This window comes from Taurulus bubalis (assembly GCF_910589615.1).
Source record: "Taurulus bubalis genome assembly, chromosome: 1".
NCBI lineage: Eukaryota > Metazoa > Chordata > Actinopteri > Perciformes > Cottidae > Taurulus > Taurulus bubalis.
Window position 1 is genome coordinate 27,059,699 of NC_136589.1, and position 25,656 is coordinate 27,085,354.

General features: G+C 39.5%; 1 protein-coding gene across 1 annotated transcript in view; it reads right to left on the minus strand.

The window, feature by feature from the left end:
- Positions 1-25,656, minus strand: part of piezo2b (piezo-type mechanosensitive ion channel component 2b) — a gene marked incomplete at its 5' end in the record, with an annotated part of 78,880 nt that overhangs the window by 12,974 nt on the left and 40,250 nt on the right. The window contains 25 exons of the mRNA XM_079222619.1: positions 80-338; positions 1,122-1,793; positions 3,266-3,439; positions 4,785-4,978; positions 5,118-5,284; positions 5,796-5,876; positions 5,986-6,106; positions 6,714-6,812; positions 7,614-7,720; positions 8,907-8,975; positions 9,256-9,377; positions 9,955-10,044; positions 10,596-10,743; positions 11,491-11,605; positions 11,853-12,096; positions 15,661-15,826; positions 15,919-16,020; positions 16,628-16,832; positions 16,924-17,124; positions 18,529-18,651; positions 18,787-18,963; positions 20,128-20,288; positions 22,407-22,687; positions 23,746-23,778; positions 24,388-24,429. Coding sequence (XP_079078745.1) covers positions 80-338; positions 1,122-1,793; positions 3,266-3,439; positions 4,785-4,978; positions 5,118-5,284; positions 5,796-5,876; positions 5,986-6,106; positions 6,714-6,812; positions 7,614-7,720; positions 8,907-8,975; positions 9,256-9,377; positions 9,955-10,044; positions 10,596-10,743; positions 11,491-11,605; positions 11,853-12,096; positions 15,661-15,826; positions 15,919-16,020; positions 16,628-16,832; positions 16,924-17,124; positions 18,529-18,651; positions 18,787-18,963; positions 20,128-20,288; positions 22,407-22,687; positions 23,746-23,778; positions 24,388-24,429 — 4,153 coding nt within the window. The remainder of the gene's footprint in view (positions 1-79; positions 339-1,121; positions 1,794-3,265; positions 3,440-4,784; positions 4,979-5,117; positions 5,285-5,795; positions 5,877-5,985; positions 6,107-6,713; positions 6,813-7,613; positions 7,721-8,906; positions 8,976-9,255; positions 9,378-9,954; positions 10,045-10,595; positions 10,744-11,490; positions 11,606-11,852; positions 12,097-15,660; positions 15,827-15,918; positions 16,021-16,627; positions 16,833-16,923; positions 17,125-18,528; positions 18,652-18,786; positions 18,964-20,127; positions 20,289-22,406; positions 22,688-23,745; positions 23,779-24,387; positions 24,430-25,656) is intronic.

Here is a 25,656-nt window from a genome sequence, read left to right on the forward strand (position 1 = left end):
CGAATGTTATGCTCAATTGAGATATTCAACATATTCTCACCAATGCTAATACAAAATGTCCCTCCATATCTGACTGTACCTCAGTGTAGACGATGGCAGTCATCCAGTAGCGCTTGCTGGGCCGGGGAACTGACAGCATGGCCCAGAGGAAGATGGAGGTGGGAAGGACCAGGGTGATGCAGGAGGCCGATACCATGTGGTTGATGATGATGACCAGGAAGCACACCATCTCTGAGTTGGCCACCAACATGTTGTAGAGGGCGTAGCTGAGCTGGAGGATCAGAGGCTGTTTTTGGTAGAATCTATCTGACCGCTCCAGCTCCTCATCATAAAACATCCTGAACAGACATAAAGAGATGGATTGATTTGGTGTTTGATTTGGAGTTTATTTGGGATATTCTTGATTCACGAAAAGGACTGCAATCATGGGTGGACTACTGAATGGGCCCCTGGGCTTCACCCGTAAAATGTCACTTAAAGAGACACACACAAACAACACAAATAGATTTAAAAGACAACAAAGACAAAAAGAAACACAAAACAAACGATGCAGAACAACATTGACACACACACACACACAAACACACACACACACACACACACACACACACACACACACACACACACACACACACAGTCTCATAATCAAGTTTCACAAGAACTCTTCAATCACAGACTGTCGATGCAAAGAGGAACTTAAATTCTGGCTCATATTACTGATATTTTTTGTTGTTGGGATGTGCAGCAGTTTATTTTAGTATAACACAATCTAGGTGCTGGAGTGAGATCTAAAACATGCAGTGCAAGAGGCAGGTATGTACATGATTGGTGGAGCTTCGATTATTTGAAAATTCTTGATTCCAGTTTCGACAGGATTAAGCATTGAATGGAACGTTTTTGATATTCTGTAATACAGAAACACTTCAGAAAGCACTCAGCAAGTGCATAGGTCAATACCAAGACTTGTGGAAGACACAAACTTACACCTTATAGGACAAACTAGATGCTATTTCTAAAATGAACAAGATGAATCCGCAGTAAAAGGTCTGAGACAAATAACTGTTGATTGTGATTCCTGTGAGGCTTCATGCTGAACAAGTTTTGGTAATTTTTGGACTTACTTGTTGAGCAGCAGTTCGCTGGCGGTCAGCTCAGTGGTCATGGAGGGCAACATGATGTCTGACCTGCTGTCTGAGTGGCTGTCAGAGGTCATCACCATGCGCCTCTTCCTGTCCATGTCACTCTCGTCATCGCTAACTTCCAGACGATCGAAGCTGACGGCCTTGCTGTAACTGGGAGGCACGTCAGCGTCAGACGTTTTAGAAGCATCTGTATCGGGAGTGTAGAGCAGCCCTACTCGCCCCTCTGTCTGCATGAAGTCCTGCTGTTCTCCTCCATCCTCACTCTCAGTGGTGAAGTCTTTCTCCTGGGCAGAAGGGGCAGACTTTGTCTCCTCCAGCCTGAGAGAGGGGCCCTCATCTGGGCCTAAGGATTCCCAGGGTGCCTCTTCTCTCTTTTCTCTGTGCTGGTCTTTTGGTACTTCCTCGCCCTCCAGTCCCTCCAGTCCCTCCAGTCCCTCCTGGCTCTCACCCTCCTGCTCCCCTTTCTCCTTTGGTTCGGCATCACTCCAGCCACCGCCCTCAGCCCCCTCACTCTCATCTAGCTGTTGGGATTCCCAGAGAACCTGCCGCTGCTGCCGTTTGTTTTCCCCTTGATCGTGCTCATTCTCCACTTCTTCTATGGTGTCTGTGGTGCCCTGTCTGGAGTAGAGCGTGACGCACTGGGTCGCTTCACTGCAGGGGACAAAAGCAGCAGGAATTGAGTCAAGTCTATCTCTTCACATGGAAATAAAAAAACCTGAATGTTTGAAATAGAATCAGCCACCTAATTTACACAGAATAAATGAAAAATCTATCTGCTCAATTGCACCTCCTCAATAGGTGCCAGGTCTACTGATATGTATTTTTATAATGTACCAACCAATATTTATTAAAGCCTTTTTATTTCAAACTATCCACTATTTTCTATTTTTCTTTTTAAAGGAAAGCATTTATAAGCAGAAAATTAAAAAAAAAAATAATAAACCATCATTTAGTTGTAGTCTAATCCAACAATTTTAGGTGTTTTTAGTGAACAGTATTTGTAACAAATAGATGTAACACCTATAAAGACATATTATATATAATTGTCATTCACCATCATCACCAAGATATTATTTATTCTGCCTTGTGTATGCTCTTTGCCTATCCGTCCACAGTTAATCTCGCACACTGCTGGAGTTTATTATTTTTGTGCTCATTTATGACTGTTTTATGAAAACATATTTAAATGATTAAAGTGATCAAGAACTGCTTCAGTTTTAATTACTGTTTTCCCTATAGATTAAAATAGTTCCTTGATTTGCATGGCTCCTTAAGACAATTGAATGTAACCTGTGTATACAGTATATGTATGTCTAACTATTGCTTAGCAAATAACAAACTAAACCGAGCGCTGACTACAACGTAGCGCATCTTCTTACGTCGGTAGGAGGAGAGCTAGTTAGCTGTTAGCAGCCGGTACACACAGCAGGACTGACAGTTTCTGTTCAGAGGGAGCATTAATCAGACAGCATGAGCCGTGACACAGTGAACTGAGTTTAGCTGCCTGGAGCATGTGCAGACAGCTGTATAGATTAACATTCTCGTGAAAGTAAAAAAAACAAGTCTGATACGCTTGCGGTCTAGACGAAGCAATTGTAGTTTGTATTAATTCAATCAAACATTACAGCTACGGTCGTTGCAGACACACCTGGAAGAGTTCTTCACTCTACGTTTTATTTTTTATTTTGATACGGTTGTTGACAAATAGAATAATAAACATCTATATCTGCTTACAACTAAATAATTAAAGTGAAGTGTTTTGTTGTTGTTGTTGTTGACTACTGTATGTCTCAATGATCACTGAAACAAGAAAAGTGGTGTTTCAATCCTAAATTACATAAACACAATTTCTGAAGAGAAACCATCAAAGATCTGTAAAATGTCTTTTCATATCACTGTTACCGGGTGAAAACCTTCCATTTTAATAGGAAAAAAAAACATGCAATTTTTCTGATTATCTTTGCATTTTTGACAGAATGTAATAAAAAGGGTTATAAAAAATACAAACAATGATTTGGAGGAGTCTTTTGATAAAACAGAAGTCAGGAGACGTGATGGATATTCTTCATGTCCGTGACAATGAGAAGTAATGTGTGTAAATGGATGATGCAGACACCAGGCACCTGGACATGAAGCTGCTGCAGCTATCCATTGACGAATTGGACACGTCCAAGCCGCACATCTTACGCAGTTTGGGCCTGGCCCGCTCGCTGGTTTTGGGAATGCACTCTGGCATTCCATCCAGGTCTTCCAGGGTGGATTGGCGAGAAAACAATGTGGTGGCCTCAGTGAAGGCACTGAGAGATGGTGAGAGTGACACATGGAATGGTTAGTGATGATGAGATGGGATCTATGTTAGGTTTCCCTATATAATGTGTAATAAAATCATCCAAACTTAACATTACAAAAATGAGCAGGAATATGATCATCCTACATCCGATCATGCTCAATGTGATGTTATTGAACTACCTCAGCTGTCAATGGCTGTCATTTACACCATAATGCACCCAATTGCTAAAAAACAAGTGACATATTCTCACTCACCTTTAGGGGTATGTAGCCATGCAGACAGCTTTGGTTTTATTGGCTAATAAGGGTTTAAGATATCCGTCTCAGAGATGTTTGCCTCCAATACAATGACTTTGACAATTACATTGAAATACATTTAAACAACATTTTATTCCTGAAACAAATAATAAATTGACCTGTACTTTGTAGACCGCTTTTCTTGTCTTCCGACTCAAAGCACTTTAACACTACTTGTCATCGTTCACCCTTTCATACACTGATGGCACTGGCTGCCCACCGGGAGTATCTAACATTCATACACCGTAGGCACAGCTACGGGAGCAATTTGGGGTTAAGTCTTGTCCAAGGACACATTGGCATTGACTAGCGGAGCCAGGGATTGATCCGCCGATCCTCAGATTGAAGGACAACCCTTCTCTATCACTGAACCCCAGTCACCCCACAACGTCGCTGGATAATCCACACAACACACGCTATAGGGACTATTCCTTTCGTCGAAAGTAGTTCCAATGAAACTGTTCACAAATGTTGTTGTTAAACATCATTAAATGTCATATTAAATGTCATATCTCAAAACCTGGACGAATAAAACCTCAAACTATCTGCATGTCTAGACAAGGGGGAAGCAGGACAAACATTAATGGGAGACACCTGTGCCAGAATGTATCCACATGTGGAGGTACAATTCATCATTCAGGGGCATGTTTTAGTGATAACAAGAATCTGAGGAATTGTGATGCTGGCACAACAGGGAATAAACATGTTAAAATCAAAAACATATTTGTGTCCTGTCCAGTCATGCTTTAACAAAAAAAGAAGAATTTTCTGCAATAAAGTCTTCAAGTATATGAGTTTAATGGTTTATTTTACACTTCTAATCTTAAAACCTTAAAAGATAAACTAAATGTCCCATCCCTGTTCACTGAAAGCTTCTTTTTGTAATTTACAACCTAAAAATTAGACAGAAAGTTCAGAGAACTATAGAAGAAAGAAGTCATGAAGCTAGAATGTATTCTTTTGCGGTCTCTCTCACCACTTATGAACCCTCCCTGGAACATTTCATGATGGGGACTCATTTGGTCTTCCATGCTGTATTGCTGGGACTCTGTGTACCTGGATATGCTGTCTCTGGATGCTGTGGAGTCCTGGCTCTCCATGGGGTAGCCTCTTCGCCCTCGGTGGACCTTGGCGGAGCCCGAGGCCGACTCGTCCTCACTTAGCTGATCCAAACTGGCCTGCCTGGACATGTTGAGCCTCATGGCCTTCTGGTAGTAGACGTGGATGCTCTCTCTAGATGGCACGTTACCCTGGTGGGAGAAGAGAAGTTAAACAATGACTGGTTCTCTTAATTACAACAAAGTTCTTCAATTGGCTTGTAAAACGTAAAAAAAAAGAGAAGAAAAAAAAAGAAAAGAAAACAAGCCCAATTCCAATTTAAAAACTAACCTTTTTGACCTCTCTGGTCAGCATGCAGCGCTCTATACGCAGCACAGTGGAGATGTCGATGTACTCCCTGCACATGTCATTCATCCACTTGGTGAAGCTGTCCACCATCGTCTGGAAGAGCACCCAGGTGAACTTTATGATGTTGAACACTCGCTTGATGATGTTGTCTAACACAAAACAAAACACTCATTAGTTAAACTTTTCAGGGTGCAGTAAAGAATTGCTGTCAGTGGGAGTAAGAAATAGCTGATTGTTTCATGCTAATATGAAGAAATTGTGCAAACTAACATTACAAAACGTTACAGAGCATATTAATAATCCTCCTCCTGTCTGTAGAAGGAATAACCCTCAAATATTAGCAAACGGTAAAATACAATTAATCTAAAGTAGCATCCTTATTCAAAACCAGAATTTTATCTACACAATTGGGTGAATCAGTGGAATCTAAACTAGGGAAAGTAGAAAGCCATTTACTTTTTTGTAGATAACTTATATTCTTTCCATTCTATAATTTTATAAGAGGCCTAACTCATTATCGTCCATCAACCCCCCTATTCACAGCCAAATTCAAAATGGATTAAAACTAACGCACAATAGTGATCAACACTATATGAAGCAGGAACTTAACTTAACATTCTTTGAAGAGTCCTAAAACTATTTTCTTGAGGAGAAACCAACCTGGACCAGCAGACTTCGTGTCCTCTTCATCTTTTTCTTGTCCATCTGAGAGCTCACCAAGCTCTATGGTCACATTACCTGCTGGAGTACAGTAAAGACATCTCATTATGGTTGAAATAATGAAATTGAAAGTCAAATTCATTCACACTCATGGCTAGAAAGTGTGTTTCATGCGAGTAGACTTGCTTACCATTTTTCTTGCTTTTTCTGTGTCTAACTCCTTTGGTGTATTTTTTCCAAAATTTGCGTTTCTCTTTCCCTCGTGCCCTGAGGGCCGCTTTGGGATCTGTGATCCAGGCGTGATAAAGAAACTATAGAGTAGAAAGAGGGACTTCAGTATTGATGAAAGTATATGAAAAATAGGAGTTATGAGGTACAAAGGTGAGCAACAACAAGCATTTTAAGGTGGTTTTGCATGTTTTTGTCTCTCAATTACAAATCATACACTTTAAATGACAACCGACCATTTTCATAAACAATATACAATACAACATGTTCTGATATTGCATGAAAACATGCCCAAACACAGAGGCAAGGCCCAAACACCAGTTGCTGATAGTGACTCACTGACCATAATAACTCACAAATGCAATGCTCACAGCAGAAGAAAAAATTAAAAAGGTCAAAACAGTCAAGAAACACATAACCCAACCAACAAAATGCCAGCATTATGCTCCAGTTCATGCAGCCCACTTCAAGTCAAAATAACATGCAAAAGAGCAAAAGCCAAAGCATTTCTATTCCAGTTTATGTTTGATGATTTATGCCAAATTAGCATTTGCTTTTGAAATGGATGAACTCATCTAGCAATGTGAATATGTTTCACATCTGGTTACACCGGAACACCAAACATGAGCTGGAAAGGCAGTTAGCTGGGGCGTTATTAGTTACTTTAAGTGCTGTTTTAGTGGTGAGTACCTTGCCTGCCTTGACTACATACTGCAGTATAGTTTTAGGCAGCTTAATGATAGACTTGGGCAAGGCCAGCACAGCAGAGACAAACTTTCCAATAGCTCGCTACAAAGAGACAGAGTGGGAGAGGATTAGTAGAAAATTATTTCCTATTATTTAGAAATAACAGAGGTTAACTTATTTTCAGGTTAGCATTGTACACGTGAAAAACACAGGCTGATAAAATAAAACATAAGTAAAAAAAATAAATAGATGGCGTGTGATCTTTTTGACTGAAAGTAGTCGAGCTGGAGCCTCTTGTCACATTTCAGACGTCACCAAAGACATCTAACCTCCTTACGTGGTTTATTATTGCTTTAAATATCAAATACAAATTTGGTTTATAAAAAGTTAGTTTTTTCTTCTTTCTTCGTCCATTAATGATTTCACGACCCCTTAGATCTATCTTAAGATCCTTTTGGGAACCACTGGACTTTTACTGAAGCAGGTAAAAGTACCTCCACTTTGACCAGCTACCACTGTAAAATTCTGCTGACACGTTCACATGTTACAATACTTTTACTTCTGTACTTTAAGTACATTTACTTCAGTACTTTTACTTACGTATGTCAGATTTTACATTTTTATTGGAGTATTTTTACATTGTTGTGTTGCTACTTTTACGCAAAGGATCTGAGTACTTTTTTCTTCTTCCTCCAGATACAGAAAATATAATGAAGTAAAAAGTACAATATTTCCTTACTTCGAACTGTTAAGTACTTGAGTAAAGATACGTTATTGTTTACCTCTAGTGAATGCAACATCCTCATCAATAATAAAGAATGTAATTGGATTAGATAACTGTGACAGAGACAGAAATAAAATCTTGTTTCACACTGAAACTGATTAGACACTAGTGGGAGTCACCTGAAACGCCGACTTCTTTGGCTGTTCATCGTCTTTTTTCTCCTCTTCCTCCTCATCCTCCTCCTCACTGTCGGTTTCAAACAAGTAATAGTCTCCACTTCTAACCACTGAAGGGAGCAGAGGGTAAAGTGTAGTTATATTCAGTCAAACAGAGGCTGAAGTCACTCATCTTTTTTTAACAACATTGAAATTAGGTTCAGAAAGGGTTCCCTTGCTGAAGATGCAGGAAAATAAAACCACTTACCGTAAAAGTAAGAAATGCACTACTTTTAAACATTTAACAGAGTCTACAGTAAGTTGTGAAATAGACACGCATTTAAAAACATCAGAGACATGTAAGAATGAAACAGAAAATGCAGAAAACACACAATGTTACTGATAGAACTATGAGCGCAAAGCACAATGAAGGTCGTTGATTAAATAAGAAATTATTCCAGTCAGCACAGTTGCCTTTAAGCTACTCCTGTCTACAGCAGTTAAGTGGGATAGACAAGGCTGACTTATGTCCTTGAACAGAACCGCAGTGGGCGGGAGGTGAGGGAGGATGCTGGGATATGGAGATGAAACATCAGATGACAAAGAGATGAAATGGATAAATAATTTGAAAATGCCATGTGGGGGTGTAGAACGACATGAGACATGAGTTCAAACCAAACAGGCGATCACTATATTGACTCACAGAGATGCTGGTATTTGTTTTTATTTACCACAAAGAGAGACAGTAAAGGTCCTCATTTTATATATTCAATCACTGGTCCAATCGTTCCCTTTTTATTTACTCCTGTTTGGTGATCATGTCCACAGGCAAAGAATGAACAAACCCTTTCATCCTTTATTCCAGTACTGAGAATAAAGGCGAGTCGACTTCATATCTTTGCATGAAAATGTGTTATAACAGAGTGATTCTCCTTACTGTGGGCTCTTTAGGTGAGACCGAGGATTATGTTTTAAACAATGTCAAGTACAAACCTCCAGACATTAGTAATTTTCTCTTGCAAAAGTCTCATTGTGTCTATTTAAGGCAACCCTGCTCTGCACTGATACCGACACGGTTTAATAGATCATCTTGAAACTGAAGAGCCTCTCCACACATAGTGTACACGAGAGCTGCAGGTAGTAAAAATGGCCCTTAAATAGAGACAGAAAAAGACTAAAGTCTGATTGGCGCAAGACTACTGTGTTGGTGCCTTCAGAGCCCTGGGGCAGTATGGGAATCCTCAGCGTTCTGGTCAAGGACACAAGGGCCAATCAGAGTGGAGTAAGAGAAAAAAGAGGGTTGGGGGGTCAACCTACTGGAAGCATGGTCAACCCACGGCCTCCACCACTGCTTTTTTTTGGTCTTGGCTTTCGTTCGCTGTGCTCCTAAAATTTCACAAATACATCAATGCAACATTTCATAAAATAAATAATTATTCTACAAACTTCAAGTCATATTTTTCTTTTACACTATTAAGCTGCTTTTTTTTTTTAGATCAAATACGAATGCAAATACATCATTATACAAAATACGTTATGAATTAGGTTGAATTTAAGGTATTGATACACTCTCACCCATCTTCCTTGAGTACTACTAGCAAACGTTTAACCTCAACACCAACTTTTCTAACATTGACAGCACAGACAGAGTCAGCCGTCGTCATACCGTCATCATCATCCTCCTCGTGGTGGACGAGGCTCGGTCCGTCGCCAGACTCCTGTGCAATGCTCAGCATCCTCTCCTTGCCCCTCTTAAACTTTTGCTGCCTCACCTTAATGCGCTCCATCCTGATTAGATCAGAGAGGCAGTGAAGAGACACAAAGTATCGACACAGAGGAACATCACTGACGGCATAACAGACTGACCATACACATCTCCAGGCTTCATATACAAATTAGTGTATGTTATGAAACAGTGGAGTGCTCATTAGAGCGGGTGAGTGGATATTATCAGAGCTTTTCAGTAACTCCTGAGATAACTGTAAGTGGTGGGAATACATTGACTCTATGTAGTATGATATACGGAGCAATGGCTTCCTGGAAACAGTAAAGACCAAGACAAGAGTTGCTTTTAACAAAGAATAGATTTTAAATGGCTTTCTTAATCATGTTTACTTCTGGACTAAATTGAGACTCAAAGTCAGGATACAGACATAACCATGTTTTAGTAATTATATTCTATAGTCAAAAAATTCCATGAAAAGACAAAAAACAACAATGTATTGCCTGTGTGGCATATATCTTATTTAGATGTGCCATAGAGCTCCCTTATTGCCATTTCAAAACTTCCCCTCGTATTGCATCTAGTGCCAACTAAACCACAGCACTACACCACTTGGAGTAAGTCAAACAGGCGGAGTCTCACTGTCTCTTCAGCTGCTCCACAGATTTGCGCTCTTCCTCCAGTCTCGCTCTCACCGCCTTCACTATTGTGGCCTGGAAAAGCTCCGCCCCTCTGAAACACAATCAAAGGTTAAAAACACGAGTCACGGTGTGGGGGCTTGATCCTACTTTACTACAAAAAGAATATTCACTTTCTTTGGAAGCTGAAACAATCTCACACAACCCTTCAATGGGTTCATTGATTCCATAATCATCCAATTGAAATGTAATCATAACGTCACTGTATTGAGCAAGTCAGTCACAAAAGGAGCCAAGTTGAATTTTATTGAAATACCATTGTAATGAACTGCACATTTTCTCTCAAGCATTTTTGTAATTACTGTGGTTTCTGTTGTTTGTTAAAAAAAGACGTGTTTTCTTAATACACATCAGCACTTTTATTTTTTTCTTCCGTGTCCACAGTCTGTCCATCTAGTTATTTACATCTTCTTTGCTTACTGAAAACTTCTTGAAACCTTAGGCCTTGTAGCATCAGAGCGCTCTTGTGTCTTTATCAAATATATCGGATTCGTAGACCTCTTTCACAGCAGCTTTTTAACATGTCATGGCAGTAAAAGCCACGGTGTCTCTATGCAGCGGGCTGCCTCAGCCTCATCTGCGTACCTGCACGCGAGGATCTGCGACGCTCTGATATCAGCCACCACGTGGAGGAAGTAGTAGCTCATGAAGACTCGTCTCTGCAGCAGCAGGAAGGCAAAGCAGATACTGTCCCAGATGATCCCGGCCTCGCTGCCGTTCAGCTCACATTTCTCTAATGATTGGTGAAAGCGAGGATATTTATGAGGGTTAATTATCAAGAATGTTAATGTAAACTGTTTTTCTACGAAAGCCCTGTGATGGAGGGGAGAAGAAAACAATTTTGGTGATCTTTTTTTATTATTTTTAAGTCTCATCGAAACTGTGTTGTTTTCAATGTGTCAATGACAGGTAAAAAAAAGGTTTTGCAAAAAAATAATCTTTCTAATTTCCTCAAAATCCTCAAAATCATCTGTAAAACTGGTGGGAAAAAAAGGTTTGACCAGGAAAACTAAGTTACATCAATGCTTTTAGTAATAGAACATGGGATAGTGGGGACCCATAGCCTTTTGTGGCCGAAATGAAAACTACTTGCAACAAAGCTTTGTCAAAAAAAAATCACAGATAAAGATGACCAAAAACGATTGAATTTAGAAAGATATTCTTTTTAAACTGTTTTTCACCTCTCAGTGCTTCAGTAGTTATTTGTTGTTTCTAAATGTGCATACATCTTACTGTTTCACTGAATATCGTGGCAGAGTTTTGTATTCACTGTAAATCCAGTAAGATTAACAAGATTAAGTCTGCACTGAACTAAATTGGCCCTGAGAGTTAAGCCTGAAAAACAAGAGTGTGGGTTTAATTTCAGCTTCTTGGGAAACACATTCTTGGACATACATGAAGCAGCAACTCACATCAACATGTCTAGTTGCAGCCAAAATTAAGATTTGAGCTGAAGAAGTAAAACGTTGAGTCCACTCACTCTCGTTTGCTTCGGTGTCAATGTTGTAGTCCTTGATAGTACAGGCCAAACTGAACAACTGGACCATCCCGCATTGGTTATCAATCAGTGAGTTGATGTATCCACAAGACAGGATCTAAGAACACGAATACTTATTTTATAGATTACATCTCTACATATCTTTATTAAGATCTTTGATTTCACATAACACACAGGCAGTGTTAGTATGAACTAAAATATTGAGAACAAAGAAGTTTATAATAAATGTGTTTTTCATTCATGCAGACATAGCTTTTAAAATCTAAACATTATATTGACCCGTATGTACTTTATGAAGGATTTTCTCAGGGATCTCAATATACAATTTGAGATAGGCTACTCACAGACAAAACATTCTTCATGGTGATTACAAAGATATTGTAGGCGATCAGGAAGTCCCAGTAGTGGAGGATCTTTTTGATTGGTTTGAGCAACAGCTCACCACCAAAGAGCAGGAAGTAGAAGCAGGCCACCAGGTAGCCCATGCAGAAGATGCTGATCCGCGTGGTCCCCGTGATGAAGATGATTGTGAGGACAAACCAGAACAGGTAGCTAAACATGATGACCTTCAGCATGTCCAGGTAGGACCTAGAAGACAGAAGTGAAAACGATACGTCAGCGCTATTTTTCCAAAAAGAAAACAAATTCAACAGATAAATTAGTTATTTTTCGGATGCCTTGGCAGCTCCGAGTGTCAGGTAAAGGTTACAAAAATGTCAATTCAATACCTAGAGGTGATCTGACATCAGTAAACGCATCATTCAGAGCATCCTCATGCTGCAGCAGAAACGATGTTCACACATACTCCACAACATACTGTGTATTATATGTACTGCCTGTGTTATCTGGAACAAATACCCCAAACAACTGATCGTCAGCTGCAGCTTTCACTTCTTTTAAATCAAGGCTGAATACTTTTCTGTTGTTTACTGACTTTATTATCTATTTCTAATTTAGCTTGTCTTTATTTTCTATTCTCTTGGCTCTGTAAAGACTGGTTTAATTGTATTTGAATGTCCTTTTATGCCATGTTTTTTTTATACTTTGTCTTTTGTCTTTTGATGTTTTATGTGAAGGGCTTTAAATTGTGTTGTTGCTGGATTATTCTATATAATTAAACTTGCCTTGCCTGTTTAAACAATTTATTATATTTACATTTACATTTAACTGTCAGCAATGTTGCTGTAACGCAACTGTGGTTCTTCTTCTCGGAAAAACATGAAATTTTTCCTTGATTTCCCGATTGACTTATATGTCTTTTTTCAACCAGCCAATGAGGTCTGCGTGACATAAAGTGAACACAGCATCATGTTTACCAACTCGGCAGGTTTGTGATGTAAAGATGAAGCTCTCAATTGTTGCTATTCCGAAAGTTTGAATTTAGTTTTTAGTGGGAGGTTTTCATAGTTAATTCCTTCAGGTAGAGAGTGAAAGGATATTAACTAAAATAAGTACAATTTAGAAGTAGTGCACTTCAGTAGTTACATTTTATGCTACTTTATACTTATATTACACTACATTTCATAGGGTAATATTGTACCTTTTACTCCACTACATGCATTTGACAGCTGTAGTTACTTTAAAAATTCAAATTATCCTTATTTATCATCTGCAGATTAAAGTAATGTACACATTACAATACAATGATTTACTATATATGCATCTGAAATGAGCTTTTACTTTTGGTACTTTGTCGTATATTTTGATTCTACTACTTTCTACTTCTAATAAACAACATTGTTTTCTACATTTTCATATTGGTACTTTTAACTTAAATAAAAGATCAACTTACCTCTTCCAACACTTGCTAAATTTTATTAAAACCATATAGCATCTCAATTAGTTTTTATATTTTTTCCAGAGTTATGTTAATCACTGTAATCAACTGGGGACAACAGAACTAAATCGATAATGCCAGAGCAAACTCAAAATGATGATGAAGATTGAAAGCTCCAGAAAAGGCTAGAAAGTAAACCTTGATATATAAAAAAAAACTACATTTCCCAAGGTCAATAATTAACTTTCCTCGCCCACTCTCTCTTACATATATTTACATAAACATTTAACCCAAATATGGCTTTATTGTGTATGTTGAATTGAATAAAAAATTCTGCTTAATTTGAGATGGGGCAAATGATCATGATTTGAGTCACATGAACCTGGAAGTAAACGGCATGGATTCGGGCCAGCTGAGCTAAGTTTCTAGTAAGGAAGCATGCTTACCACATCATAAAAGTCAAAACAGTATTTCAGTTCATTCTGTTGCTGTGCGCATAATTTGCCCATCATTCACACTTAGTGTATCACTTAGTGTCCGGACACTTTAATCAATGAACGGGATCCAGAGCTGAAACGGAACACCTGTCACTCAGCACAGATATGTGTACATTTCACACACCTGTGTGTGTCTAACGTGCTAAAAGCATGTGAGCGGACCCTGTGTTCTCATGTGAGAGACCGTTAATATGATGTGTGGAGTGAAAACATAAGAAGCAACGGGCATTCATTTGATGGACCTGGGGAAAACACGGGACCACAACAACAGCTGCACTGTTTAGGAAGCAGCTCTGATGAAGTGGGTTTGGATCGGACAACACGTTGATGGGCCGGAATACTGAGTGAGTGTCCTTCTTCATCAGGGGAGAGAATACCTTTTTCCATACTTAAAAGCTATTTATTGAGTTAGAGTACAGGGCAAAAGCGTCTGAGTCGTGGAGTGACGGACAGAGTGTTTTTGTTGATTATGGATCTCCCCCCCGCCCCTATCCGTAATTCGATCCTGGAGGGAAACAATGGAATAAGTGCAGAGCTGCTGTGGCGTGGACAGACGGGCTTGTACAGCTCTCTTTCTTTCTACTCGGGCTTGTTGATGGACGCAGAGTGCGTTAATAAAAGACTTGTCCACTTTGCGCATCAAAACAGTGGAATGTGAAGAGCACATAATCAATGACTGTGGAGAGGTCAGGATGCTCTCGCTGTCTTTCTTACTCACTCACTCTCTATTTCCTTGCCTCTCAGAATCCTCTCTTCACTCTTTTTTATGTGCAAAATCAGTATCTAGCTCTAGATTAAAATATCGGACGGCAGCCAAAATTCTGAATTATGTACATACACTGGGTATTCAATAACATCTATCACTAAGCTACTGTCATCTGTCTTATCTTTATTTATCTAGGGTGAGGGGCTTGCTGAGCGAGTATGTTCTTATTTAGCACCACTCCACTTAAGATTTCTACACTTACACAGTTAGCTGCTAAGTGCAACAACAGTTTTCTACCGAGTTGGCCTCTGAGCAGCTCGACTGAACAGGCTGGGGTACAAAGCAAGCAAGCGTCTAACTCAGCGGCATGTGGTTGCTGCTGCAACTGGGAAGAATGATGCCTTTGTTTTACGTTTCTAAATTCTAAACCTGCAACCATCTGTCTCCGGCCTGCTCCTCTGCCTTGTAGCCCATCTCTGAGTTCAACGCTCTACTTGGTAACTAACTTGGCACAATAGCGGCACCCTTTTTGTTTTGAACATGCATTAATTGATTTGTTAGTCAATTGGAGGAGGCGGCAGAACCAAGTTGAGATATCGTCACCTTTTAAGCTGATATGGCAAACCAGTCCGTTCTCAATCCCAGAGCGTCAAATACCAAAAAACAGGTCTTTAACATCCACCAAGGGTGATGTTAAAATAATGAATTCCCATTGCTGCATTACAACTACAGGCCAGTGTACTATCCAGTAAACCATCGACCAAAATATAAATATCTACACTATATCACAACATTGGTAAAACTTTAAAGTTAATGTTTTACTCTTAGAAAGGTATAAACAAACCAAACCCTAACCAGTAGACACTACACGCCTTAATGCTTAAATCCAAACTGCTGCTGCTTGTTTTGATAACATTTCGCTTTTGACTTAATTGTCGGGATCTAACCGCATTAAGCATCAATTAAGCCGGCTACTTCACTTCCTTTCCATTTCTGTGTCTTGTTGTCATCCGTGTTAATGCCGGTTCAGTCAATGTATGTGAAAGAGTTATATGAATGAATGTATGTGTTGAAATACAAGTCTGGGATTCAGTGCGGTGGGCTGTATCGATGTAGTCTCGGGCCACTGCTGCAGTGTAATAGTAGCATAACTTTAGTGTAAGTTGCTGTACCTGCAGTGAATGAAGTCGGGGACGGGGTTGTGGACACTGAACGAGGCTGCGTCCAGATCTCTGCAGATCTCCACGTTGTCTCCAGCCATGATGCGAACTGCCGCCTTGTTTTCCTCATCAAAGACCTGCCTCTGGAAAGAGGCACACAGCAGCAACATGAAGTCATCTAGAAAAGAAGAGAAGAGAAATCCAATACAAGAAACTATAAGGACAATCATCAGTGTAATAATCACTAAATATGTCAATTAGAAAACATACAGATGAGGAACAATGGATTGGGTTGGGTCAGGAAATCTGGAATGTAGAACCACTTGATCACTTTGGAGTCTGTATTAGAGTTGGGAAACCTCCAGGGATAGTCTGAAATGAAAACGTGCACCATTATCATCGGCCATACATTCCAGGTCTATTGTGGAGCAAGGGACTAAAAATAAGAGCAACCCAGTAACCAGAATAATATGTTGACATTGTACAATTGTAAAAGCTACAGATATGTTGAAAGTCCTGTGTTTGATTGACTCATCTATCCACTGCAATCCAGCTCAACCTCCTTTCTACGCATGTATTACGCAGATTATGTATTTACGCAGATTTTGCGTAATACAAGCGTAATCTGGGCAAAGTTTTGTTCCCTCAAAAGGTAATTGACGCATTTTTTTAGGAAACAAGACTGAGATTTGACATGGTAACAAATCAAAAACACAGAGGTGCATGAGCTTTTTTTCTTGTATTGTATGTATGTATGTATGTATGTATGTATGTATGTATGTATGTATATATATATATATATATATATATATATATATATATATATATATATATATATATATATATATATATATTGTATATGTATTTTTGTAATTTAAGTTCTCAATGTTCTTATAGGCCAAGACGTCTAAGTTTAGAGATAAGCATTTTGTGAATAAACATATTTGCTCCGACAGCAGGCCGAGTTGGTCACACAAACCTTTACAGGCTGCTGGTGGGATCCCGATGCAGACAAAGTACTGGATGGTCAGCATGCAGGCCAGGAAGAAGCAGTACTTGGGCCAGATCTCAGCGATGGCTTTCCTCCTGCGTCTATACATGACTGTGATCAAGGCAAAGGCGTGAAGCATGGCGTAGAAGTCCATACGCTGCCCGATGACATTGACTCCCAACAGCAGGCACGTCTGAGAGAAACACGCAGGGAACACAAGCATGAAGGGATGTTTTCAGATCAAATCAGACTTTTTTTTTGGTGCTCTTTTCACTTGTCTCAACCTCAAGTCCAAACTTGTAGAAGAAGTAGTTGATGAAGTATTTGATGAAGCTGACGATGCCGATGTCCAGATGCTGCCGTGTGATGCCGTGGAAGATGATCCTGGCAGCGGGAGGCGTCAGTTTGTTTCTCAGTCTGAAGTATTCCTGATGGCGATAAATGGTCACTTCGAACGCCAACAGAGCCAGCATCAAGAGGTTGTTCTGCACAGATGGGGAATTTATTTAAATATGTACTATGTATGTATTGAATAAAAATAACCAATTGGTGATTCATCGACAGAAGAAAAAAGACTTAGGAGCTGTTTTTTTACCTATTTCATTTTCTGGCAACTTATGATGGAAATGTGTCATATTTTTCATACTCGAAAGCTGAGTTTGAACGTATTGTAACTCAAGTTAATATGACCTGTCTTTATCTTTACATCAATCATTCAATGAAAAATGGGATGAGTAATTCATGTATACATGATAATTTTGGGGGTGAAGTATTCCTGTAACGTAACATTTGAGTCCCAGTCTCTGTCTCCAGATTGAAAATGAATCGCACAAAGCCGCCGCGGATCTGACCTGCGGTCTGATCCACAGAGCACTTTAAGTCAGGATCACTTCTGGATCTTTATTCTTCCCTTAAAGAGGAGAACTTTCCTCACATGAGTAGGCTCAGAAGATGTTGGTTCTTGGATCTACCTACATGAGAACAAACATTCTAGTGATGAAGTTCAACAGATCAGATCTTCTCTCACCGATACCTGTCAGCTGTCCTTCACATCTCCACCTCATTCAACCAGACTTCATGCTCTTGTTAAAGCCAACACAGACTGGACTTTTCTCAGTAAGAACAACTGAACTGGAAATCATCAAAAGCACTTATTGCTTTTGTTTAAAGTCAATAAATTGCTGGTCTTTAACATACATATTTAAGGTAAAGTTTAAAAAAATCTTAAAAAATTACATTACATTTTTTAACTTATTTTCATAGCCTTATTGTAACATGTATTCTTACCAGTAGCAGCTCAAAACCATATAATTTACAGTTTGTTAATAAAGTAATAACATTAATATTGAGTTAATTGAATTAAGTTCAGAATTGGCTTGGCCCTCCACAACGGTCCAAATTTCTCATGTGGCCCCTTGGGAAAATTAATTGCCCGCCCCTGGACTAAGGTATGTTACAACGCCAAATTAATTCAAATTTCCTGATATTCTAGCCACAAACGTGTGTGGCTGCGTGCGCGGCAAAATTTTGGTCACCCCCGACAAAATCTCACTCCAAGGTTTTTTGAAAAGTTGGCAGCTCTGCTTAAACACATTTTTTTTGCACGGATTAAACAAACAAGACATAATGTGTTATTTAGAGAGTTTTAGAGATGCCAATAGGCAGATTTTGTAACCTTAGGACGGAGCCAGACTAGCTGTTTCTCTACGTTTCCAGTCTTTGAGCTAAGCTAAGCTAACAGATTTGAAAGTGGTATCAACCTCCTCTTATAACTATTCCTTTAACAAATTCCATTATTTTCATGACCATAGTTTTATGAATTGTTCTTCACTTGCTGATATTAGGTGTATGCTGCAAACGTTCAGCTGAAGAAGGTTTCTACTCCTCACCCTGAGATAACCCAGAAGGTCAGGAGACTTCTCCAAGCCGATCCAGTTGGCTGGATCTATTGGTTCTCTATACAGTAGAGACGCCTTCATGTCATTACTCTGTCTTTCTGAGTAGTTTGCTGGCTGTGGAAAGAAAATATAAATGCATGAATGGAGTAAAAATGTATTCTAACTTCAGCGAAGGATATTAAAAGATAAAGTTTAGCAGTATGTAGTGTCTACAACGACGGTTAAAGAGCATGTTCTGATTGTATTCACCATAGGGCAGGTCTTCGAGTAGTTTTGGGGCTTTATAGTCTTCAGCTGGTACAACATTTTACATACAATGATGACACACGTCCAGACAGTGCAAACACTGGAGGCAAGGGGACGGTACTGGCTGTAGGGCAGTGCAAAGGCCCATGATGCCAGGAACACATAGTTGAACAAAGACACCTACACAGGACACAATAAAGGCGATGAGGTCAGAAAAAACAGCTCACATACATCTTTTTCCCACTGACATTCTCTTTCTCTTCATCCTCACCCTACTACAACAACTAGTATTTGTTTCTAAACACTTACACATAGCACTCTATATTGAAAAAAGTGAAGAATAATGTGAGGTAAATAAAAAAAGAGTCAAGAACCATAAATAAAAGATCATTACATTACATAAGTCTAAGTCTATAAAAGTGAGTTTTAATAAGAATCTAAAGGCCTCGCAGCTTATCCAGACTAAACCTCTCAGTCAGTTTGTGCCAAACTCAAAGAGCCCTGATGGCAAGAAAACAGCTATTATAGTTCGCCCCAATAACACCAGACTATTATCTGGCAAGTCACAGAAAATCCTGGTTTATTTCAAAATATTTAAAGTTGGCACAGTGTTGCAAGAGACCAAGTGAGAGTGTAAGCACAATTAAATTAACCTAGAAAATGTGAACAATGCCAAAAGTAACTGTAAGTACTTGTTATGTTTAAATTAAATAACTCTTTGCCTCAGAACTGAATTAAATGTATTTAGTTATAGCAGATTGTGACATGACAGTCCTTAATTTAAGAACAAATCAAGGGCCTTGTGAAGCAATCTTGACAGTGTGGCACCTGGCACAATGATAAACCAGACGGTGGAAAGTCCACATTAAACATTCCACATTAAACAAACTTACCTACCGTACAAACATCCGTAGCTACATCTGGCATGCCCCAAAAGAAACCTTCAAATCGACTACTCATATAAGTAAACACATGTACAAATAATATATAGGATTTTCCATTGTGGAAGCAGCACAAGGGAAACAGTACGAACAGTAAACTTGCACATGTTGATTGAACAAATAAAATCTAACTATGAATTATAATCCTACAGACACAGGCTTTTTTTAGGTTGTTTCTACTACAAAAACTGATGACAATACAGTTGGTAGAATCAAGGCCAAGAATATGAATTGCAGGACCATTTGGAAGCCTTATATACCACATGGGATGGCTTGCATGCTAACGAGTATCTGAGAAGTCAAATCTAAGTCAATCAAAGTCAAACCCGATTGATAGTGCGACTCCCTGTTGTTGTTCCAGATATTGATCATTGTTCCACATTGTAACCTTAAGCGTTCATACCTCTTTGACAGAGACCAAGACAATGTAGCAGGACACGATCTTGATGATGTGGATCTCCAGTAACCACCAGATGAACAGTTGCAGTTTGTGGAAATACTCAAGGAACTTGAGGAAGAGCACAGTCAGACGGTCGACCACCAGGTGCCATTTATTCTTCAGATCTGAAGAAGCAGAGACAAAAAAACAGATACACTGAAATGGGAAAACAGCAGCACTGAAGAAGTGCAAATGGAAACATGTTTTATATCTTAATTACAGCAGTATGTCTTCTGTTTGAACACCAGTATTCCTCTACCAGCATTCTTCTCAAACATCAACTCAAGCTGGAGCAGACTGATAATATGATTCTCTTTTTTGTGTTGTAACTAATGAGGACAACGGTTTTTAAATGTTGGTCCAGTATTAAGGGAGTGCACCGCATACGGCAGCCACTAAATATTCAGCCACGACGTTGAACATCTTCCAGATAATCAGACTCTGCCAACATTAGCTAGTTATATTGAAAATCCAATAAAAAAAGTATTGATTTGTCCATCAAAAGATAATAAGCAATTGTTTAACCAAAACAGCGAAAAAAACAATAATTCCAGTTTCTTGAGTGTTGAATTTTTTTCTGTTATAATAAACTGAATACTATTGGGTTTTGCTTTATTTGAAAATGTCCCCTTGAACTTTGAGAATTATTATTTTTTCCGATATTTTAAAAGCCAAATGATTAATCAAGAAAGAATCTGTACATTATTTGGCGATGGAAATATGAATTAGTTGCAGCCCTACAAATAATTATATTAATGAGTAATACATCTCTCATTCATAAGTGGTATTCACATTAAATTCCATTCAGCAAACATGCATATCAGTGAAGAAATTAGGTTTGTATTGTGTGCGTTAGAAGAGTAAAATGGGAGTGGCATGTGACAATCTGTATGACAATATGTATACCATCTTATGGGGTCAACTTAACAGCTGAACATGTGTTTTGCATGTATTCTGAAACTGTAAAATATTTTCCAGTATGCAGTATGTCAAGATGTATGAAAAATATGTATTAACAAGCACATTCAAAAGTGTTGCTTTAATTACCTGAGAATGACATGACTTAATATTTTGTTTTATATTCTCACGAAGCATATAAAATCTCCAGACACAGTTTGGCGGGTGTATGTTTTCACAAAAAAAAAAAAAAAATTTAATAGAGGCCCCATTGTTTGGATGAGAAAACTCTGACAGGGCATATAGCTCATATAGCTTGCAGCTAATTATAAACTGCGAGGCCCGCCAGTGTTGTGTTTTATCACCTATTTTATTGTCTGTGTATATAAACAGCATAATAACTTAAGACCAACGTGACTGTCCGTGTAATTATGATAATAGTTAGTTGGCTTTAGCGGGCGATGTAATGGCCGAACGTGACCACTTGAGCTACACTGTGACAGAACAGACAACCAGAAGTAAATCTTACTGAACCCAGAAATCTTCAATACAACAGATTTTTATAGCTTTACTCAGGATGATTAATGGCTGGCTGCTGAGCGTGTAGGCAGCAGATACTTGGACAGCAGACTGAGCTTCTCTCAGAGAGCTTTGGCCTTTAAAGACTGTATGCAACATATGTCTTCTGAGCAGACTGAAGAGCTACAGGCTGAGAGAGATCTGAGGGAAAAGGTCTCTGCGCTCATGATGGGAAGTGCTCTGTAGCTGCTGAAGAGCAGCACACGTGAGCCTCAGCTGTAAACACAGTGAGGAGAAACATGTGTGAATGTACTTTGGAGGGAAACACATGAGACGCTGAAGTGTTTAAATACAAGTTTGAAACGTGATCAACAATTTGTTTTGATATTTGTTTGTTCCCAGGCACATTAAACACAAGCACTTCCCATTCAAAACCAACAATGCACGAGTTGAGGATAGTGTTATTGTTATTCCAGTCTGGCTTCATTCACCGTCTGCTTCTTCATGAAACAGTAGCTGAGAAAGGTTTTGGGCATGACTCTAACTGATGAGGCGGGCGGTAGAACGAGCAAGTCATGTTTCAGATGTAGTTAAAATATTGTTGCTTTAAATGACACTCCTTTGCTTACATTTACATTAGTATCAAACTGATATCTTATCTACACAATCTTGATAGATGGTCTGACTGGTGAAATGATTAGAAAGGAAATATTCAACACATGAACTTATAATGAAAATAATAGTGAGTTGCACCCCTAACAGGATCTACTGTATAATCAGTGTCTTGGTGGAGTTTGTGGACCTGCTGTGTTGCAGCTGCTCAGTACCTGAGCTCTGCTCGGTGCTCGGCTCCGGCTCCGTCTGCGCGCTGCAGGGTTGGCTCTCCTCTGTGCTGGACTTCCGCGGGTCAGAGAAAGTCCTGTGCTTCTCGCCAGTCATGTCAGTGTCATACATCATCACCACCAGGGCCGGGTCCTTCTCCTTCTCCCACCCTCCCTGCTCCTCCTGCTTCTCCTGCGGCTCCTGCTCCTCTCTGGACAGTGTGGCCTCCCCCGAGTTGGCGCTGAGCATGGTGAGGTCTGCCAGGCTGCCATCTGGGTGCACCAGTCTGAAGACATGTGAATAAGTTATGACAGACACATGCATGCAGACTCAAACATACATCTGTATCTTTATACTTATGAGGACCTTAAATGACCGTATGTTCTATTTTGGTATGTTTTTAGAGGTATTTCTTTAGGGGCAATATTTGGAACTAAGTAGCAGTTGACAAAAGTCTTACCACACAGGTCCAATTAGTAGCTTTTCTGAAGCCATTGATCAAATCACACTATCTTCTAGTAGTTTGTAACTTCAGGACTACTTTGAAGAAGGCTAAAGAGGAGTCAAGGCGTCATATCATAAAAATATGATCTGCACTTGATGAAAGGGTTAATAGCTGCCTCACGATCACAGAACATGGGGATGGATCCGCAGTTGGCCTCAGGTAGGAATATATTTTATACTTATTGTCTTTAAGCATCTGACTTCAATTATTAAATATATAAGTTAGTTTATTTTAGATAAAGTGGCGAGAATATCTTTTTACCTGTGAACATTTGACCTACTCCTTTATCACTCCGACTTAAAAACATGCTAAAAACTAAAGTGACCTTATTAGAAAGTAATCGGAATTTAAATCTTACTGCTCACAGCAATTAAAAGTAATCAAGGCAGGGGGAAAAAAATCAACATCCACATGATTCATCATGTCTCATTTCCTTACATTTTTTTGAACGCATTCGGTCCTCATAAGTATATAAACAACACACATTCATACATATGACTCCAGGTGGTCGTCAAAAGGCTCTGATGCAAATGTTTAGATGGGAATCACCAGCTGTGTCCACTAACTGCGCAACAGAGCAGCATTTCATCAGGCATGAAACCGATCCAGAAGCAGTGCACATTCCTTCTGCATTTTTTAAAACAACCTGTTTGATTTTTTTTTTTATGGTGTTTGAGGATTTTTTTCTTCTTGCACAGAATAATGATAGCATCTGAATGGAGGCAATAACCCTTTAAATTCTTCTCAGGCAATGGGGAAAGGTTAAAGGTCGGGTTTGGCTTGCATGAACTGGCCGCATATCAAGGCAAGCATTTTCGTTATCCAGTGGTCACACTTACTTGCTCTGTTGACTGGGAATTTTTTGCTTGATGCTGCTCAGAACAATAAAGTTACACAGAAGTCAAGATGAACAGAGAGGAGAGACACCAACAAAGGCAGGCTGACACTGACACTTGAAATCACTTGAAAATATCCACACAGTTTTATTAAAGTGCATGAAAACTGGCCAAAAGGCTCATGTGGTTTGGGGTAGGCGAGCTTTTTCAGGAGGAGGGTAATTATCTGGTAGTCAGTGCAGAGAAGTGGGTGTGTGGCAAGATACAGGGAGGGAATAAAAGTTCTTTAAAATTCTAACATGCTTGTTTGACAGTCGGTGAAACTCTTAGAGAGAAGTGGAAGTTTTTTTTTTTTAGGGAAAACGGTTGGGCTGGGTTTGGAGGGGTGTTAAAAGATCCAGAAAGATAATAGTACACCTAAAAAGAGAAGGCTACAGGCAAAAATAATAATACAAACAACCTGAAAACAAACATCATTCATTCTAAACTCCAGATCATCAACGTATCATCATTGGCAAAAATAGGGTAACACTGACAAGACGGTGTGGCGGGGGGAATGGTTGTATTGCAACAGGAAGAGGAAGTTGAGGTTCAGAGGTGAACAGGGATGGTGAGGGATGCCACAGAAAGCGAGCAGATACCCACCTATTCATGATCAGATAGACACGACCATTGACTTTAGCTTGGCTGTGTGGAAAGGGTGGCAGAGGAGAGATGGCAGCAGGTCACAGAGAGAAGCAGAGACGAGCTAAGCAAGCAGCAGCAAAAACAATGGAAAATCCACAACAACACCGCCGTAAAGTTAAACACACACCACAACGCAGACTGTGGAAATTTGAATGTTCTAACAAGGAGAGCACAACAAAACACACAATGACAGATGTGTGGTGAGAACAGTGGTTATAATGGGTGTTTAACCGGAATTATCTAGAAGAGTGTGAGATGAAAAGGGATGAATGTTTTCACCTCACGCTCAACTGAGGTCTGTTTACATGCAGATATTGTCAGTAAGTATTCTTAAGCCGCATTCTTCAGTATTATATATCAGAGTTCAGTTTTATCATGGGGTGATTCAGTATATGCATCTCACAGAGCCTTATTTCAATTAAGCATATTTTACTACATATAGTGAAAATACATCTTAAATCTTTTCTTTGTATCCAGACAAATGTACTTGTTTTTAGTCTGGCCGTACTAGTTTTAAGATATCTGTGGGTATTTTAAGACTACATATTTGTATCAACACATATTGGTAAGGGAAATGTTTCTGTTCTGTTGGCAGATCATTTTGCTTTTTTCCTTGTTTTTGAGAGCTGACTCTTTCCAGTGTATTACATTTTCGGACGCAGTGCATCTCTACTTGATACTACTAGCTTACCATGCGCCACTGAGCAAGCTAACATTAGCGCTCAGCCGAGGAGGAGGCCGTTAATGTTTACATCTTCCGCTGTCAAGAGCATGAGCCTCTTGTCCATGAGTAGATGCACGCCTCCTTCTTCACGGGGTACTGTTGGCAGGTGTAGTTCGGTATAAAGAAAATAGTTCTGACATGAAACCACTCACAACAAGGTCTGTGGATTATCTTGAGTAGCTGGGTCATGATTCATTGCTGTTGAGTTTTTCAATGACAACCTAAATTGATAAAAAGCACTCCAGGTAAGAGGAACATTTATTTTAGGGTGCACTGTCCCTTTAAAGTGCCTTACAGTACAAACATAACCAATATCAATGTAGTCTGGACCATATTCAGTTGTATGTTTTGTGGCATCACAAGGGGACAGGTTGTGGAGGGACACTACATTCCAACTGAGCAGCGGCCACACCACAAAATGGCCGACGTGGGCGACACTTCATCTCCCAGACTGCCTCACCACGTACCCAGCTGCAGGTGCTTAAGGCCCCTAATTGAGGCAG